Source organism: Mesocricetus auratus, unplaced genomic scaffold (genome assembly GCF_017639785.1).
Source record: "Mesocricetus auratus isolate SY011 unplaced genomic scaffold, BCM_Maur_2.0 Super-Scaffold_100024, whole genome shotgun sequence".
In the NCBI taxonomy this organism is placed as follows: domain Eukaryota; kingdom Metazoa; phylum Chordata; class Mammalia; order Rodentia; family Cricetidae; genus Mesocricetus; species Mesocricetus auratus.
In genome coordinates, this window is record NW_024429205.1 from 5,951,391 (window position 1) to 5,972,157 (window position 20,767).

General features: G+C 46.1%; 1 protein-coding gene across 6 annotated transcripts in view; it reads right to left on the bottom strand.

Moving 5' to 3' along the window:
* The window catches only part of Mboat2 (membrane bound O-acyltransferase domain containing 2), a 130,686-nt gene that overhangs the window by 31,021 nt on the left and 78,898 nt on the right, over nucleotides 1-20,767 (bottom strand). For 3 of the 6 annotated variants that reach the window (XM_040730707.1, XM_005082011.4, XM_021234013.2), the window contains one exon: nucleotides 10,741-10,836. The exons of the other annotated variants lie outside the window; for them this stretch is intronic. In XM_040730707.1, coding sequence (XP_040586641.1) covers nucleotides 10,741-10,836 — 96 coding nt within the window. The remainder of the gene's footprint in view (nucleotides 1-10,740; nucleotides 10,837-20,767) is intronic. 6 annotated transcript variants of the gene reach the window in all.

Sequence of the window (20,767 nt, forward strand, 5' to 3'; positions counted from 1 at the left end):
GAGATTTGTAAGAGCTAACAACTGGGCTTCCTGTCTGTAGAAGGTGCCAGAGAAGAAATCAAGGCTTTCTTTCTCTGTGGCTTTAAAAAGCAAATAAAAAGAGGGCCCTATGCCTGAAAGCAATCTTCAGGGAGCCAACCTCCTTCAACTTGTGCACCTAACACAAGGGCCTGTGGTCAGGGTTAGGGCTCCAGATATGGTCAGATGGTGCCTAAGTGCCTCTCCCAGCATCCCCTGGGCCTGCTGTCCAAGGCTGAACATCAAAGAACAGAGGACTCCTCAGGAAGGGGAGGACGAACAGAAATTAAAGGTTTGGGTGAGAAATGTAAGAGAAGCAGAACCAAACAGCCAGAGGGAGGCAGGGACAGAGAAGGGCAGAGTGCCATCTCCATCCTGAAAGCAGCGCGTTCTGATGCCAGTCACCCAGAACCCAGAAGCCTGGCGTGTGCTCAAGAGAAGGGAATTTGTTTTACACATATTATAGGAAATAGCAGCATTTCTCCTACAGCTTGTGAGAATTCTAACTGAATGGCTAACTTGTAGAGGAAAACCAAGTCAGCCAAATAAGAAAACTGCACTGCGTCACACCCCACCCTCACTGCAACTCACTGCATACACCCCACCCTCACTGCATCACACCCCACCCCTCACTGCATACACCCCACCCCTCACTGCATCACACCCCACCCTCACTGCATACACCCCACCCCTCACTGCATCACACCCCACCCCTCACTGCATCACACCCCACCCCTCACTGCATACACCCCACCCCTCACTGCATCACACCCCACCCCTCACTGCATACACCCCACCCCTCACTGCATCACACCCCACCCCTCACTGCATACACCCCACCCCTCACTGCATCACACCCCATCCCTCACAGTGTCAGCTTTCAGATGGTCATTTAACTTTCTAAAACTTCAATAAAATTGCAAGTTACAACTGCCAACAGGCAGAGTGTGTGCTCCACATGCTGGAGAGCCAGGAATCTCACCGAATCATCCTCTCAAAGGCCCCCAAAGAGGACCACATGAAATCACCCTCATTGGGCAGCCATGGCCAGTTGGTCCTGATGGGTAGAAGCTCAGGCTCCATGCAGTGAGGTTCCAATATTGATTTTCCACCAGCCACACTGCTCACAGCAGAGGCGCTGCTTCCCAGTGTGTGCACATGGGGACACAAGGGTGTGTCCTCACAGTGTGTGCACACGGGGACACAAGGGTTTGCTTTCCACATCTCACTCTGGATTCAGAGTCACAGTTGTGTCCTTGAGAGTGCAAGCTCCAGGGACAAGGTCAAGTGAGGGCTGCTCTCCAATTCCCTGTGCTTGAGAGGAAAGGATTTCTCTTGGCTTCTTTAAAAGCCATTCTTAAGGTTACCTAGGAAATCATTGCTCAGGCGGCCTAATCCCCCAGGTTACTCTGCACACCGGGCCTACTGTCACTTCTGCCTTGCAGGATTATACAAATGCCCTGAGATTCCCGTCTCCCTGGGGGCAGGAGGGGCATACCTCATTGTTCTCACCCCGCCTGATTCTCCTAATAATGAATTACAAAATGCCGTTCAGTTCAAAAACTCCAATCTACATGGACATGTAATTAAAACAAATTGATAAAACAGTGGCTAAATTCACGTAATACCAATACAGTGACCTATTCAGCCATAGGTATCATATATACTATGTCTGAGAGACACAGTATGCATTTTTGAGTCTATGTCTTTATAGTACCCTGCACCCTTCATGTAACTTCTTTTCCATGGGGTATAGGGATTCTGGTCTCAGGAGAGGCTGAACCACGCTTGGGTGCCCAGCAGACTCCAAGGGGTAGAGATCCTAAGAGGACCAAATGCTGCCCACCCCTACACCATTCGAGCTGTTCTTCCTGGGGCCACTCTGAAAAGACAGCTTTGCTGCTCTTCTCACTGTGCTCAAAAGGCCTACGGGACAACTTATATCAAACATCTCCCCTCTGTTCATTCCCACAGATGCTGTCTAAGCTTCCCCGCACAGCCCTTCCTGCTGTTCTTCTCTGAAACAATAATAAAGTCATTCCTGAGTGTCCCTCTGAGACTGCCTATAAGTTCTTTCATTAACAAGACAAAGACCCCAAAAGAGGGAACCCCAACTTCTGCTCAGCACCACTGATGACCATCCACCCCACGCGTGGCCTTTGGTTTTTGGTGGTGGCAATCCACTGCCTCTGGCTCAACCCGCTCCCAGGAGCAGAATGAACATAAGACCTGGACAGAAGGGGTCAGCACAGACTGCGGAGGAGTGAGCTGTGAATGAAGATAGAAAAGCACTGCAAGCCATTTCAGAAGGGATGAGTGGATCAAAGAGCTAAGGGATCTGGAGAGGCGCAGAGGGACAACACACAGCACGGGAGACAGGAGGAGTGACGGGAGGGGGAGCGTGGGGTAGGGGGAAGACAAGGAATGTGTCAAACCCTCTTAGGGCAGAGCCTGCCGTACAGAGAGAACACCATTTGAGAAGGCACCGAGGCAAGCCCTCAGAGGGTAGACACAGTCTTCCTCAACAGCACACATTTGTAAGTATCCATTTCAGAGCACTTAGTGTGACACACGGGGCTCTTGCTGCACCTCTATGGACATTTTTTTTCACTGCTGATTCTGCAGCAAAGGGCACGCCCCAATACCTAATCCATCCCCAGGTCCAAGAATCTAACTAAGCCTGCCAGGCAAGGGCAAAGACCCTCCTGTCTATCCTAGAGCAGACAGGGAAGCAGCCTAGGACACCAATGGAGGGGTCAGGGCCTGGATGGGACCTCCTCTGTCTTCTATGTGACAAATCACTGTGTTGGCACGAGATAGCCAGACTGTAGGAAAACAGAACTGCCACACCTCTAGTAAATATGCAACTGATGAAACAGTTGTGGTTACACAAAAATACTCTTATGAACCAAGGGTTTTTTGTTTTTAAGATTTATTTATTATTATGTTGTTATGTATGAGCATTTGTCTGCATGTGTACCACATGTGTGCAGTATCCAGAAGGGGGCGTAAGATCCCTAGAACGGGAGTTATGGATGGCTGTGGATGCCAGGAACTGAACCTGGGTCCTCTGCAAGGACAGCAAGGGCTCTTAGCCTGTGAGCCATCTCTCCAGCCCCTGAACTAATGCATTTTAAAAAAAAATCTCTAGACTTTCTGATATAAAAACTATGAGAATTTTTTTTAAGTATACACTTCCCTACAAAGAATGAGAACAGAATAATTTGGTTTTACCCTAAAGCAATTCTCAACTGTAGTTGATGCTACTAAAGAAGGGAAGTCTAAAATAAACAAACACTTTCCACACTGTCTCATTATCTAGGAAATGGCTACGGCTGAACTCAAATGATGCCTGTCTATTAATGTCCCAGTAACTGCAAGCATCCACTTACTACCAGAACATGTTACCTAACAACAGAGGCAAGTTGTTATGTCCCTGCACTCAAATCACCTTTATGCAAACAAGGACTCTTTATCCACAAGACCATGGAGACCAAACAAGTCCCACCTGGTCAGTGCCAAATGCACGTGGGATGTCAGCCCAGTTAAGAGCACACACAGCCTGAGTCACCCACTGATTTACCTATTCTCTCACTCGGAAAGAAAACCCATAATGGGCATCTCCCAAGCACCAAGCTTTGACACCCCCCCCCAGACACAACGGAACAGCGCATCCCTGCTGTCATAGAACTTACTGGAGAGACAGGTAATCCAGAATCTGCCATGGGCTGCACAAGAAAGTGGGGGGGGGGTCTCACAGATGAGAACTAAGAAGCACCCCAAGGTGACAATGTGGATGGAGATCCAACCACATGATGGCCCGGGGTAAGGGCATTCCAGGAGGAAAGAAGGACAAGGTCACGGCCTGGAGACAGACACGTGGCTGGCCTCGGGAGAGCGACAAGGAGGCCAGTGATGGGCAGAAAGCAGGATTCTTCAAGGCTGTGGCTTTGACCTAAGGGACAGGAAAGGACTGGAGGGTTTAGGGTAAGGGCTGACCTGGCTCTCAGTGGCTCTTTTGACTCTGAGCAGAGTGAGCAGAGACTGTTAGGTACGAGGAAGCAGGTGATGTGAACAGGAGAGGGGGTGACTCAGCCCAGGGCCAGCGCAGGCAGACTGCAGTGAATCCCATGTGGTTCTACAGCCAGCGGGGCTTTGAGGACAGTCTGGTGTATCTGAGGCAGGATTTGAGGCCTGAAGCCACCAAGGTTTCTGACAAGGGTGACTACCTGGAGAGATGGGGCTGCCTGGGAAGGGACACGGGAGTAACAGGTGAGAGGTCCAGAAGTCCATGCTGAGTGCGTTTTATGCAAGACGCTGACTAGACCATGGGTGGGGACACAGGGAACAAGTCACCTGGATATATGGATCAAAACTCACAAACTGGGCCAGGAAGCTGGTTAGTGAGTAAAGGTGCCTGCCACCAAGCCTAATTACATGAGTTCGATCCCCAGGTCCCAAGTGGAAGAAGGAGAGGACTGACTCCTGCAACCTGTACTCTTCCACGCATGCACACACTCACAAATGCACACACATGCAAACATGCACACACTAACAAAATGTAATGAAAACATGTAAACTCATAAATCCCGACTGCCGTTCGACCACAGTGGAAGGGGGAGTTGTTGAATATTTCTCAAAGCACTTACTGACTATAAACTGGGGAGGACAATGATACTGTGTGGATTAAAGGACATAACGACATCACCAGTACTTTACACAGCACCCAAGACACAGCACATTCTGCCAAAACAAAACCTCTCTCACGATCACAAGGTCACATCTTCACCTACAAACACACGGGGATGGCTTCAAGCACGAGGGATTGAAAGGACACAAAAATCAAGTGGGAAGTGCTGCTTCTGAAGATGCTTCCTGCCAGGACTAAGAGGTGCACAACCGTACACACACACGTACATGCACGCACAATCAGACACAGACACACACACACACACACCATTTACCTTCCACGGTTGCCATTATCTAGAGTCACCTAGAGTCTGAGTACATAAAATGGAAAACTCTGGAAGTATAATATGTTTTACATTTTATGTTGCTGTGCGTTGCACAACCACAACTTGTGGGTTCCACTACCACGGTCACAGATCACTCTTTCTCAGCCCACCCTGCTGTGTACCCTCCAGTAGCCACCTCAGCCATCAGATCCACCGTCACAGCACCAGAGCAAGTGCGCAGAAGTAGCCCTCGACAAGGCCCTGACATGGAAAAGCCATGGCTTAGCTATGCCAAAGGGAGAGTAGCTCTTTCTGTGTGTGCGGAAAAACTGTACAAACGGCATCACTGCTGCTTGTAGTCTGTGGCATCCCCTGTGGCTTGGGACATGGCTCACATGGAAAGACAAAGGGGCGTTACTGCGGCTACATTAATGAGTGATAGTTGGGTGAGTGTACAGAGATGACAGAAACATCAGGGAGCGGAGGAAGAAGCGCCCCCCCCCATCTTTTCACCGGGGTTTGAACAAGCAGATATGGCTGAAAGGGTGCTCTGAGCAGAGGGGAGGGTGGAGGGAGGCACAGAAGAAGAGGCTGCAGAGGAGACTGGGCCGGCTGGAGCAGCCTGAGCTGGGTCTGCAGGCCCTGGGTAAGCAGGTCTTTCTATCATGTTCTACCATGCTGCCCTAAGAATCTACTCAGTCAGCGGCAGAACTCAGGTGGGGCAGGGAGCAGGCGGCCAAGGCCCGGCAGCTCCAGTCTGTTTACTCCTGTGGTGGCTTGAGTCAGCAGTGAGACCGGATTCTTCCTGTAGTCAAATGTAGGTCAAGGGCCGGGAGACACTCCCACAGGAAGAACCACCAGGACTGGAAGGTGCAAAGTCTCAGCTGGTTGGATTTCATACCACCCTATTCACACAGTTACCAGGCGCTGCGTGAGGAGGATTATAGAGAACAGCTCCACAAAAAACGTGTCTAAAATTAGACTCTGGACTTGAATAAGGCTTCTCAAGATGGAGACACAAAAAAGATAATCATACCTGCAGCTTTTAAGCCACGTCTGTCTCTACCCCTGCTTTAAGAACTGGCTCCTACAAAAGCCCCTACCAAATGTATCACACACGCTCAGTAGGCCTCCACAGAGGGGGTACAGACCAGCCGGCAGGCCAACGCCCACTGAGCAGCTGGTATTATGTGGCTAGCTGTAAGACACAGCCTTGATGTGAATGGAATTATTCTACATGAACCCCTTCTGTGTTTGTCTTGCGGTGGACACACCGAGTGGTCCCTTTGGCAACACAGATCCAATTCCAGCGAGAGCGCTGTTTCTTGCTTCCTGCTATTTATTTATCCACAAGAGGCGAAGGTTTATTGTCCTCTCCACATCACAAGGCCTAACCTAGTTACTAGAAGAAATGAGCCAGGATGTCCCGACTGAGCTATGATCCCATCACAGCTATTCTGCATGTTATCTTGTATTTATTTATTTAGGGTGCGGCCCACGGGAGTCACATTAGAGGGCAACTCCCAGGAGCTGCCCTTCGTTCTACCAGGTGGGTCCTAAGAATTAATCTCAGGTCGCCAGGCTTGGCAGCAAGCTCCTGTATCCGATGAGCCATCTCGCCAGCCTCGCTGTTGTGTATTCTGATTTCTAGTTCCCATCCCAAGCCCTTGATTTGCCTCCTTGCTATAAAAGCCACTGCTACCGAGCATTTATTCCCTTGGCTCTCTTTCATTGTGAGTTGGCTTTTTAAGGCCTCACTGTATTCTAGCTGGCCTAGAACCCGCTGTGTAGACCATGCTGGCCTCAAATCCATGACCATCCTCCTGCCTCCGTCTCCTAGGTCATTGGGATTACAAGCTTGGTCCACCATGCTCAGCTTCTCCAGGCAAATTACTACATTAAGGCGACAGGTTACCTTGAAGAACTACTAAATCTGACTATCTGTGATGAGCATCATAAAAAGGCCTTTTAGACAGGTAAAAATAGGAACCCCACCACACCCAAGGCTACACCTAATAACCAGAACCTGGTGACATCACTCAAGATAACCAGGCACAGTCCTAGACCCCATGACACCCACTGGACAGAATATAAGCAGAGACCAAGAGCAATGCTCTGCTCTGCACATCTGGAGAGACGCCATCTTAGCCTGTCCTGCATCTGGAGAGTCTCCCACGGGATTCTGACCCTCACTGTAGACTACCATGAGAGACTGGACCTGACCTTCAGCTGAGATGCGTCCCACAGGTGAGCAGGCTCGAGGACCTTAGGACCAGAGTTAGGAACGTAAGTGTGAACCTTGGGTGATGGCCCTCAGCGTGATAAAATACGACTAACTGCACGTACCTACCTTCTTGCTTGCCTCACCATCTATACACATGCAGGCTGTTTCTCAAGCCTATACCCCGTGTCCGTCTCTTCTCGGATACATTCCTAGACCTTCTAAAACAGGATCTTTTTCCCTATTACTTTTTAAAGTTATTTCTGATACAAATACTAATCATTTTCTGCTTTTCTTGTGTCACTTTTCAATAGCCAAGGTGAGACCTCACAACTTCAGAGACTTTCTAACCTTTCTGCATCTAGAAACTTCTAATGAACATACAGTCTTTTATCTAAAGTCCTGAACCTAATGTTATACAGGGACATACACACTAACATGCATGCACACACGCACACATGCACTCTCTCTCTCTCCCCTCACCTCTCCCTCTCTCTCCTCTTAGCCTTTCCCTCCCTCTCTCCCTCCCTCCCTCCGTCCCTCTCTCTCCTCTCTCTCTCTCCCTCTCTCCCTCTCTCTCTCTCTCCTCCCCCTCCCCATCTCTCTACCTCTGTTTTTTCATGCCTCAAGCAATGACACCCATCCTACTATGCCTCCCAGGAGGGTCTTCTCTGCCCCTTGCTGTTATGGAATATTCCTTGACACTGTGTGAAGATATTTCACTGTGACTGGTTTAACAAAAAGCGGAACAGCCAATAGCTAGGAAGGATTTTCGGGGCAGAGAGAAGGCTGGGAAGAAGAAGGCAGGGTCACCAGGAGAAGCCAGATAGACAAGGAACCAGTTGAGCGCACAAAATGGAACAGAGGTAAAAAACACATGGTAGAACATAGATTAATAAAAATTTGGGATAATTTAAGGTATCAGAGCTAGTTAGGTACAAGCCTAAGTTATCAGCTGAGCTTTCATAGTTATGTCGTTTTTTGTGAGCTGGAGGGCCAAAAAAAAAAAAAAATCCCATTACACCTTGATGTCCCACACCCAAGGATTTCTACTTCCTGAATGGGGAGCACTGACCTACAGCCAGCTCTTTCTTCTTATGTCCACCTTAAAAGAGCAAGTTCTTTGCCTTAATCATGCCAGGGAAGCTTGCCTTAGTCCATTCAATTCTGCATCTAAGCTCAATCAAACCACTGATAACAGTAAAATGCTTCCTCCCAATAACTAAAAATGGAATTATTATAAACAGGTAGTCTATGTTTAAAATGCTACACTTTTTTCTTTTCCTATGAACATTTAAACTTATATTAAAATATTTAAATTATAGATTTCAACAAAATACTGCTAAAGTCACATCATTAAATAACTTTGAAAAAAGTCATTAAGCTCTTACTATAAACCGCTCTCTAGCTTGTGCTAATAGAACATAAGCAGGCATCCGCCCTCTCTCTAATCTAGATCATTGCTCCCCATACCCAACCAAATCAGAAGGTTCCAGAGACCTTGTAGGAAGTGGTGTCAGAAGGAAAGGGCTTCCTTCCCTAACAGCTTGTGGTGCAGAGGCTACCTCCTCAGTAGACTGTAATATGAGAATAAACCTTTATCTTACTCCACTACAGTGACACGGTTGTTTTGACAACACCCTCTGTGTAGCTAGCAGACAAAGATGTTATGTAAGAGTTAGGGAGCAGCAAGGGTTTGGAGTAGCAGATGAGGGAGATAAAAAAGATAACGTCTAAGATCAAACTGAAGGAGGGCCGTGAGGGGCCCATGAAGACTGGGTTCCACAGATGTGTAGTAGTACAACCCGCATGGTTATGCAATCAATTCAATTTGCTTATGCTAAAGTGCTGGTGTTAAAAAAAAAAAACAAGAAACTGCATGTCGACTGAATATAAATGTATACCAGAGAAACCCAGAGCAGGTGTGAGCAGAACAAGATTGGAGGACTCAGGCAGGGTCCCCACTGCTGGACACCCCGGGGACCTGCAGACAGAACCTGGGTCCTGGAGCTCCGTAGCTCAGGGTGAAAATTCCTGTAGTAACATGGTTAGTTTTCAGAGGGTTATTTTTAGCAGGGTCTTACTTCCAGAGATTCTGATAGCTTTAGAGCTAGCTCCCAGCATCATTCCACCATTATGACACGTGACCTGGGCCACTTCCTTCTACTTGCAGTGAGCCAATTGGATACGGATTTTGCCAGGCAACTTTTCTTCAAGAACGTCTGTTGTTTAAAGATGGGTAGCTGGTCTGTTCTCTACCCTCAAAATCCAGGTGTGGATTTCAATTCCTCTTGAGGCTCTTCTTAATCTGATCCAGTATCTATCTATCTATCTATCTATCTATCTATCTATCTATCTATCTATCTATCCATCCATCCATCCATCCATCCATCCATCTATCATCTTTCTTTCTTTTAAGAATATATCATCTGTTTGAGCTTGGTTTTGTTTGTTATTTGGGGACACAACTTGCTTTCACCAAAGCCTATTAATAAACCCTACTTTGCTCTCATTGGGAAGAAAAAGAGACTTTATCCTCTAAAATTCTCCTTTTTACAAGTGACTTTCTCAAAATTTGGGCAATTTCTATTGTTAATTTTTTCTCCAGAGACAAGTTTTTTTTCTCTAACTTGCTTATCTTTAAATTGGATGTTTTGTTCATTTCGATACTGCCCGGAGGCAAAAGACTGAAATAGACACACCACTCTGGGACAACGGGGAGAGCTGAGAGGCAGGAGGTAAAGTGGGAAGTCTGTAGCTGCCCAGCTGGGCCCTACATTGCAGGACACGTTTCTTTCCACGGACAGGAGCTGGTTAGCTCAGGGGAGCTGCTACTGCCTCTATCTCCTAAAACGCCACCAGTCTCCTTACAGAGTAACGAGACCTGTTCAGTGCCAAGAGGGAATAAATCCCCTCTGGGGAAACAAGAGACAGAAGAGGTGAACTCTACTAAACTGTGGAGGGAGGAAGGAAGGGAGGGAAGGAGGGAGGGAAGGAGGAGAAGAGAGGGGAGGGAAGGGAAGAAAAGAGGGAGGGAGGGAGGGAGGGAGGAAAGAAGGAAGGGGAGAAGAAGAGAGGGGAGGGAAGGAGGGAGGGAGAGAGGAAGGAAGGAAAGGAGGGAGGGAGAGAGAGAAAGGAATGGGAGGGAAGGGAGGGAAGGGAGAGAAGGAAGGGAGAGAGGGGGAGAGGAAGGAGGCAGGAAGGTAGGAAAAGAAGGAGGGAGGGGAGAGGAGGGGAGGGGAAGAAGGGAGGAAAAAGAAGGCTAAGAAGCAAGAATATAGCTTGGAGGGGGCTAACTTTCAACACTTATAAATGCTTGCAGAAATTCCTATTAGAATTAGAAACTACTTTGAATATCAACGCCACATTAAGAGTTTAGAAAGTTTATATAAGGCACTTTGGAAGCACAGGTATCTCTGTGACATCTATGGTATCACAAATGTTCAACAGCTCTCCATCGGAGCACTAAACGAAACTACAGTCTGCATTTTAAACCACTATGTTAGAATAGGTAAAAGAGGTCACTGAATCAAATTTTAATCTTACCCTGAAAAATCAGCAGAATATTGTCCATAATCAAAGATATAGACTCTAGTAATTTGACACACTGTGAGGTATCCCAAAGCAAACACAAAACAACATCTGTAAAACAAAAATAAGCCGGATTAGTGAAAAGCGTTCATTCTGTCAAAGGGCACATTGTAAAGAAACTCACTAATTCACATGGCTAACAATTAAATATTCTTATATCTACACTACAAATAACTTGATCTGGCAAATCAGGAGAACTCTTTCCTAATATGTGGTGAATGGCTGATGAAATTGACCACTACTGCTATTCAATTTTATTCTGAAAGACGGCCACACATAAACTATGTGAAAACCATGCCCACTGAAGGACATGGTTACTGGTGGCAGCTTTTCCAATTGGCTAACGCCTACCTCCATACACATTACACAATTCTTAACTGAATTTCTTCATTTGTGTGTATGCTTCTGCACGTACGTGGACATCAGAGGGTGTTGGCGTGACCATGGAGACCTGAGGTCAGTGCTGGGGACCATCCTCTACCACGCTCCCGCTTTATGAACTGAGGTACAGACCCTCAGTCAAATACAGACCTCCCCAGGATGGCTAGTCCTGCAAGTCAGCTTGGTCTGCGAACCCTGCCTTTGGATACTGAAACCACAGGCCACTGACACGATCACACCTACTACCTTGCCCACCTACGTATTTTGAGTTCTGGGGAATCTGACTTCTGGCCACACGCTTCGCAGCAATTTAATTTGATTTTTAAAATGTGCCCTCGGTAGCCTAAAATCGTAATCTTTAGAGTAGATCAAGGGAATGCTCACCCACACCCAGACAGTAATTTTACAAGCACACCCAGATACCCAAATATGAAACCACAACAATTGGGGATTGGGGCCAAATATCCATATGTAGCTCTCAAACTGGAGGTTTTCTAAATATTCGATACAGAAGCAATCAAAGGGGAAGAAAACTACCTATTTGGCTAAACTAAATCTTAAGTTACCCGTGTACGTGATTCAGGTGACTTTATGAAGGAATTCTTTAAAGCTATGAAAGAAAAAAAACCAGGTATGGTGACGCACACATCTTTAATGCCAGAACTCAAGAGCAGAGGCAAGTGGGTCTCTGTGAGTTCAAGTCCAGGCTGGTGGTCAGGGTTAAACAGAGAGACCCTGCCTCAAAGAAAGATAAAATGAAGAAAAAGAAAGTATAGCTGGGTGTTGGTGGCCTGCACCTTTAATCCCAGCACTCGGGAGGCAGAGGCCGGCGGATCTCTGTGAGTTCCAAGGCCAACCTGGTCGACAGAGTGAGTTCCAGGGCAGCCTTCAAACAGAGAAACCCTGTCTCAAAAAACCAAGAAAAAAAAAAGGAAGGAAGGAAGGAAGGAAGGAAGGAAGGAAGGAAGGAAGGAAGGAAGGAAGGAAGGGAGGGAGGGAGAATAGCACACTAAAGCCAGCATTATTTAATATGAGATATTTCAATCAATGTTAGTTTATTTTGTAAATTCAAGTAGGAGTCTATGTAGGAGGGCTATTGGTATTAACCATCATAAAGATGAGTCAGAAAGGCGGTACTAAAGCTTAAAGCTTAAAGCCTGGTGGCGGTACCTGGCTAAAGCAGGAAGACTTCAAGTTCAGAGACCTGCCTGATACTACAGAGTGAACGCAACGCCAGCCTGGGCAATTCGATAAGATCCTATTGCAAAACCAAAGGTAAGAAGTGCGTCAGGGACACACGGCTCAGTGGTAGAGCACTTGCTTATTACCATGCATGAGGTCCCAGCTCAGAAAGAAAAACATAATTCAATAAAGAAAAAAAAAAGAGAAAACACTTAGTAAGCTGAAGGAAAAAGATGCTTCCTCAACATTAAAAAGTGTAAGTATGGGGCTGGGAAGACTGCTCGCCATATTAGCAGACAGACTGGAGATCAGTCCCCAGAACTCATGAGAAAAGTCCGACACAGTGGCACAAGCCTGACAAGAGGACCTTTGGAGCTCGCTGGCCAACCAGGTTAGCTGAACCAGAGAGCTCAGAGTCTGTGAGAAACTGTGTCTCAAAAAATCAGGTGTCGGAGGCAACCACATTGCTCAGAAGATAAAAGCACTTGGCAAGCAAACAGGATATAGCCTAAGGTCCATCTCCAGATTCTATGTAAAGGTGTTAAAAAAAAAAAAACCACCTCCACGAAAGTGTCCTCTAATTCCACATGTGTACTGCAGTATGGCCCCCTATCACATAACACACATGTGTACACACACGGACACACAGATAATGATGATGATACAGAAAAGGAAGACACAAGATTTTGATCTTTGGCCTCCACATGAACAATGTGTGCTTTCACACACACATGCACATGCACGCACGCACACACTTGTGCACTCAGGGTCTTGTCAGCCCTGAGAGATAGTAGTAACTCACAAGAGATGGCCAAGCAAGAAGCAGGGAGTGGGAAAGGAAAGGAGCGTGGGTTCTACAGCCTCACTCTACTTGTAGGTCTGAACTAAGTAATAGCAAATTCCACTCTTGTAAAATTAATTTCTAAGCTTAGCATCATAATCCCAATCATAATCCCAACAGTGCCTTTGGTGGAGGTTAATCAGCTGATCTTCAGGGGTTTCTAACATGTGACTGGGGGGCCCTGCCCTATTCTAACACATCAGAGAATATGCCCTGAGGATTGAGAATGAAGCATTGTTTCAAAAATAGATCAAAAGATGACCCAAACAAGAGGCAGTGTAAAAAGACTTGCTGTACGACTGGAGAGTCTGTTTATGATAACACCGGCATATTAAGCCAGTGGTGAGCTGAACGAGCTTGAGTGAGAGGAAACAATAGCTCTCTTCTGAGATGGCTCCCCAGTGCATACTAGACACAGGGAGCCCCAGTCAGTCCAAACATGAAAAGACCTAAGTGTAAAACATAACACGCAGAGTCATACAATATGACAAAAGAGGACACCTGGAGGGAGACAACCATGAAAGCAAAACTCCCAGATGCCTTAGAGATTTTCCTACACGTACATCAGAGAGCGTGGTACGCTAATTACAAAGTATTACATGATAATGTAACAGAAATCAGTTGGTATATTTACTAGGTTAATGTCCCCAGCAGAGTACATGCAAGCAATAAGAAACAGATGAAGAAATCAAGTGGAAAATAGATAAGAATGTTAATGAGCAAATTATATAAGAAAAACGCAGCCACCAGTTTATTTAGAAAAAAAATTAGACACAGTTAAGCAATCACTGGAGACAACTTGGAAATGCACAGCAGGATGGAGACAGTGTGTGTTTGACACAGACAGGCAAAGTTTTAAGTTGGTAACTCTCAGGCTAAACAGAGGACTCGGTGCTGACACTTCTGTGTATCTCTCAGTCAGTCTGTCTATGGTCTGTCCGTCTACTGCATGAGGGCAGAGGTCATGCACACTGTGAACATCATAAGATGTACCCCCACTCCCGGTTCTTCCTTTTTAATCAAATCAGAGTTTTCCTGTGAGCTAGCTGAGCAGTCTACTGACTGAGCTACACCCCAGTCTGAGGAAGGGAACTTTTAAAGTCTTTTAAGCACATAATTTTGTAGCATACGTCACCATATGTCAAATATACATTATTATATTAAGAATATAAAGAGTATACATTATACATTCTTTGATCTGACACTTTCTTATTTCACCTGATACACTAGGACAAGGTATGGGACAGGCACAGCAAAGATCTGCAGTATAATGGTGAATAATGAACAAAGATACAACCCTGTACAGTTCCACCCAACTCTACATTCAGAGATTTCAATTCCTGCCTCACCAGGGTGGAAGCATTTGTGTGACAGAAACTGATACGCAAGATAAACCCAGTCACTAAAACCAAGATTATGTCCTCATTTGTATAGGTGTGAGGAAAAAAAAACAAAAACAAAAAGATCATCAACTCCAGCCTCTAGGAAAAAAAAATCTCATCCAATGTCTGGTTTTATAAAGATATTTTTAATTTGGCCATGCCCTGCTCATTTGTGTATTATAAATGGCTACTCTTGGCTTTCAGCAGCTCTAGAAGTCTAAAATAATTACTATCTCATCCCGTTAAAGAAAACGTTTGCTGACCCTAATTAAGGGTTAAAGTGTGGTGAAGATAGTAATTTAATTAAAAGTGTCAGGATGTCAGCCATTGTGAGGAATGGCATCACCACTACTACTTCATTAGCATAAATGTCAATCAACACTCACTGCGGAACATTAGTTCAGCAGTAACACACGCAGCTACTTTACTGAACCAGACAGTAACTAAGCACCGACTTTCAGGCAGCACAGCTGGTCTGCAAACGCAGGTGAACTATAAAAACTTAGTCAATGAAAGCTTTCCACAGGAACTGTACGTACAGAATGTACATGAAAGTGTACTGGACACTCGCTGTGTGTGAATTATGTACTACAGGTCCACTCAATTCACACGTTTTAGAATAAGCATAGATGGCACTGTCCCAGGGATTGAATGATTCCAGCTCCTGACCCAGATACCAGACTCCACAGGTGGTCAGGTTCCTTCTATGCAGTGGCCCTGTGGTTACACAGAAGGTACACTCCCCTGTGCGCTTCAGCCACCCCACAGCAGGCTGCTTACAGCGGCTAACACAAGGGAAACACTCGAAAAACGGGCTGTATTTGGGGAATAATCGATCAGTCTGTGTGTTCAACACAGACGCCACGTTTTCCTCAAGTTTTCTGGCCACGGTGTGGAACCCGCAGATGTGGAAGCCACGGAGGGAAGGCTGACTGACTGTTGGGGACACATCTTTCCAGAAAGGCAGTTAGTGGTGAGACATGGATGAGGGCTCTCTGATGACTCGGGTGCAGTTGGCCGGCCCTTGGAAAATGGCTTACCTAAGCTGAACTCCGCTGTGACAATAAAACCCACCCAGATTCTGAGTCTGGAAATGCAAACACTGAATAACTTGCTACCCCTATTTATTGATTATACTTTTACATGCTATTGTTGGAGATGCTCATTGGTGCTCACACACAGACCAAATCACTTGAAATATGACTGTGTGCGTGTTGACTTACACTTTCCCTGCTGATCAGTGAACTGGGAAAAATCAAAAGCTTTCCCTGGCACTCTTCCGCACAATCCATCTCAAAGGGAAAGATGGACGCGGGCATTTTAGGAGCAGACTCGGTTACATGTAACAGAAAAGAAACCAGGATCTGTTACACCGTTTGTTAGGGGATATGAAATGCATTCCTAAGGTTAGTAATGTTTTAGTTTATAAACCAACTACCGGAAAGTTTAAAGGTCCATCGATAGGCTTCTTTAAACCAGTGTACTGTGTGATGATAATTTGTGTTCTAACAAATAAAGCTTGTCTGGAGATCAGAGTGCGGAGCTAGCCACTAGTTGACCATAGAGGCCAGGCAGTGGCGGCACACACCTTTAATGCCAGCACTCGGGAGGTGGAGACAGAAAGTGGTATATGGCTGAGCGAAAAGAGAAATGTAAGGAGGAGGAGACGGGTTCAACCCTTTTCTGTTTGAGGGTTCTGTAGAGGTAAGAACTTTAGTGACCTGCTCCTTTACTTCTCTGATGTTTCAGCATTCACCCTGGTATCTGGCTCTGGGTTTTTATTATTAAGACCAATTAGAATTGGCACTATAGTACTGTGTTATGTCTTCCTAGAAGAGAGGGGGGTTGGTGCTGGGCAGGCAGTGTGGTTTCCTTTTGTCCCTGCATATGGATCTGGGGACAGCTGTCAGCACTGCCTTGTGTATTCGGGGCAACACTCAAGCTAAGAACACACATTTGCTTTCCTGATGCTGCTGGGCAGATAGCTCTGGAAACAGATCCTGGTTTCTTTTCTGTTACATGTTACCGAGTCTGCTCCTCAAATGCCCACATCCATCTTTCCCTTTGAGATGGATTGTGGGGAAGAGTGCCTGGGAAAAGGTTTTGACTTTTCCCAGCTCACTGATCAGCAGGGAAAGCAGACGTGTAAGCCAACATGCACACAGTTAGATTTTAAGTGATTTGGTCTGTGTGTGAGCACCAATGAGTATCTCCAAAGAGGAGCACAGATGCAAAAAAACATTCCAGACTAGATTGAAGTCACTGCCCTGAGGTGCTGCCCATGTGATCTCTCAAGCATGGGTTTCTCGCTCCAGGCCGGCACCTGGGGGCTTTAACTGCTCTGACTCCATCATGGAGCTCTAGTCCTCCTACAACTGACTGACTGAAAGTAGACTAGGGAACTCAGAAATGTCAATGAAACATGACAGAGAGCTCTACCTTCATCCCTCAAGTGTGACATCTGCTGCTTCTGGGATCTCTGAAAGTGCAGCGGTCAATTCTTGCTTATAGGAGGAGCCAGTATGGATACAATCAGTCAACAAGCTGAGGTGGCGAGGCACGAGATTAAATAGAACTTGGGGGTCCGAAGATGGCAGTGCTGAATTAGCAAAATGAACGTCCCTGCCTGGTGACTTCCCAGTTTTGAGAGATGTTTGCTATCCTGCTACACCACTGTGCCCTCGAGTTGGGTTTTGCTGTGGGATAGCCCCTCTGTATGCTGTGAATATGTGTTGCTCCCATTGGTTGACAATAAAAGCTGCTTTGGCCCATAGCAAGGCAGAACATAGCTAGGCCAGAAATCCAAGCAGAGAAGAAGAGCAGAGTCAGGGGCAGATGCCAGCCAGCCGCCGGAGCAGCAAGATGTACTAGACCACGAGCCACGTGGGCTAATTTAAAAGTAGGAGTTAGTTAGCAATAAGCCTGAGCAACAGGCCACAGTTTGTAATTAATATTAGTTTCTGTGTAATTATTTGAGACTGGGCAGGCAGGAAACAAAAGAACCGCCTCAATTTGCAGGGTTTTTTAAACCACCAACAGCACGAAGTACTACAGAAATTAAGTTAAGGGGCTGGTGAGCTGTCTCAGTCATGACAATGCCTGTTGTGACATGAGTTTGATAGAAGCTCAGAACCCAGGCATGGTGGCATGCATGTGTAACTCCAGCCCTGGTGACATGGGGGCAGGAATATCCTGAAGATCACTGGCCAGCTAACCTAACTGAATCAGCAATCTCCAGGTCCAGTGAGAGACCAGGTCTCAAACAATACTGGTAGAGAGTGATGGAGGAAGACACTGGTTCTGGCTGGTTTTACGTCAACTTGGCACAAGCTAGAGTCATCTGCAAGAAGGGAACTCAGTTGAGAAAATGCCCCCATAAGATCCCACTGTAGGGCATCTGCTCAATAAGTGATTGACGGGGGAGGGCCCAGCCCATTGTGGGTGGAGCCATCCCTGGGCTGCTGGTCCTGGGGTCTATAAGAAAGCAGGCTGAGCAAGCCATGGGGAGCAAGCCAGTAAGCAGCACCCTCCATGGCCTCTGCACCAGCTCCTGCCTCCAGGTTCCTGCCCTGTTTGAGTTCCTGCCCTGACTTCCTCAGTGACTAAGGAAATAATCCCTTTCCTCCCCATCTTGCTTTTTGACCGTGGTGTTTTGTTGCAGCATAGAAAGCCTCAGACAGCACCCAGCACCGATCAATCCCTGGCCTCCACAAGCACACGCGTGCACACCTCCTCCCACCACGCATGCACGATGGGTCAGCGGCCTGTGAAGCGTGCAAGAACGGAACGTTTTCTTAAACCGTTTCAAATGTCTATTCATTTTAAGTAGAAACTGTTACAGGTAAAACACGGTACTGAGGGATTATGGGAATTAATGAACTGGCAAAGCTGAGGAACCCGGCAAAGAACCCTCAAGTGAAGAAGGCAGGTTACTGCCATCACAGGGCTGAAAGTCGTGGAGGAATAGTAATAATCATAGCAATAATGACAATAAACGTCATAATGGTATTCATATTACCATGTGGAATCCCATTAGAGAAACTGCTCCCTGAGCTCCTCAAACGTAGATTTGAACAGCTGCCCTTTTATTTGACCTATGTGAACTTTAAAAAGCTGCCACCCTTTGAGACTTGGTTTTCACACTCCCAGAAGGTCGATGCCTGGCGATTCCAGCTACTCTGACCCTATTGCTGCAAACCACATGCATGACAGACTTGTGCATCTTAATAGTCACCTAACTTTATCCTGTTCGCTGTCCCCTTTGGACGGTAGTTCCTAGGACTATTTACTCATGTGCTTTTCCCCCAGTGGACTTGTGTATATGATGACAGTGAAGAAACAGAAACTTTTACCACCTGCTTCCATAACCAAGACTGTGTGGTCCTAGCATAGGACATCGGTGTATTGGGTAAAAGAGGCTAAAAATGAAGCCATGTATCTCTGGTGCTGTAGTTTACACCTGAAGTGTCCTTAAAAGGCCTCTCTGTTAGCCCTACGCCCTAAAGCATCCATACTGGAAGGTGGTAGAAACTTGGAGAGGCTGAGCCTGGCAGGAGGTCATTGAGAGTATGCCCCTGAAGGGGACATGGGGACCCCTCTTCCCATTTTCTGCCATAAGACGCAGGTTTCCTATATGTCCATGATTCCCATCACGATGTGTCTGTTACCTTGCCACAGTCCTAAAGCAATGGGGCTGAAGGACCAGGGTCTAAAACCTCCCAAAATGTGAAATCAGAGTCGACTTTTCTCAAGTGTTTGTTACAGTAACAGAAAGATGATGGACTATATGGTGAATTGTAAATACTGCCCTTTCCCTACTGGACCATTTAAAAGGACACGGTGAAAAATTTAGTAACTGCAAAACAGATATTACCAAAATTTTAAAGTTCTCTCCTACAAGTCATCACTAAGGAACAGGAAGGCAGGTTAGAGAATGTAAAAAAAATATGCATCTAGCTGACAAAGAGCTGGTATCCAAATAACAGAAAGAATGGATGGTAACAAAAACAACAACCATAGAAAGATTTGGATAGAATAACTCTCTAAAATTATATAATTAGTCAATTAGCACAAGAAAACATTGCTGGCACCAGTAATTATCAGAGGAATCGAAACCAAAGCTACAGTGAAATATTACAAGATAACCTTCAGCATAGCAGAGAGAGGGAGCTCCCTCACACTCTGTGATGGGACTACAGACAGAACAACCACTTGGGAAAGCTTGGCATTTTTTTCTCGCTTTTTTAACCTTTGGCAACTTCTTACAAGATTAAAATGTTTTAATTCCATGCCTTAGCGGTTCCTCTCCTACGTATTTCCACAAAAATACAAAAACACATCCACAAAAACTTATGTAACAATGTTTTAGAAGTATGAATTCCAATAGCTCAAATTTTAATATAGTCTTAAGTCCAATAAAGGCGAAATGATGCATAATTGTAGTCTGCTCATACCACAGGATGCTAGCCAGAACAGAAAGGAATCATCTCTTTTTCCTTAGTCATAACATGTATTTATGTGTGCATGCATGTGGTCATACATGTGCAGGTCAGAGGGCCATTTGTGGTAGTTGATTCTCTCCTTCCATTGTATGTTCTAAATGGGGGTGAAACATTCCATCCTGCAGGGAACGTTCACTAAACTCTGAAAGGAAACTCAATAACTTCAAGAAGTCCCTGAAACCGACCAGATTACTAAATAAGCAATAAGGACTGCTGAGAGGCAAACTCAGACAGTGCTGGGTGAATTTGGGTGATAGAGCTGTCTTTGGGTCACTTCCGCTCACATTTCTCAAAGTAACCCCGATAAAACTCATTGGCTCACCACACTGGACTTGGGCAGATCTGTCATTGGTTCCCTACCTGGGACAAGTAGGTATCTGTTCATGTCTCCCCAGGAATATTGTCACACAATGGTGTATGACACTGTTTATATGGCATTCTAGAATAGTCAGAACTGCTCTACGTGATGGAAAATGGATTACTGGTTTCGAGGGACAGGTGGGCTGACTGCAGAGGGACATGATGGGGCCTTGTCTTGCTTTGTTTGGGTTTTTCAAGACAGTCCTGGCTGTCCTGGAACTTGCTTTATAGACCAGACTAGTCTTGAACTCAGGGATCCACCTGCCTCTGCCATCCAAGTGCTAGGATTAAAGGCAAGCAACACCACACCCAGCTATGATTGGGCTTTTTTGGCA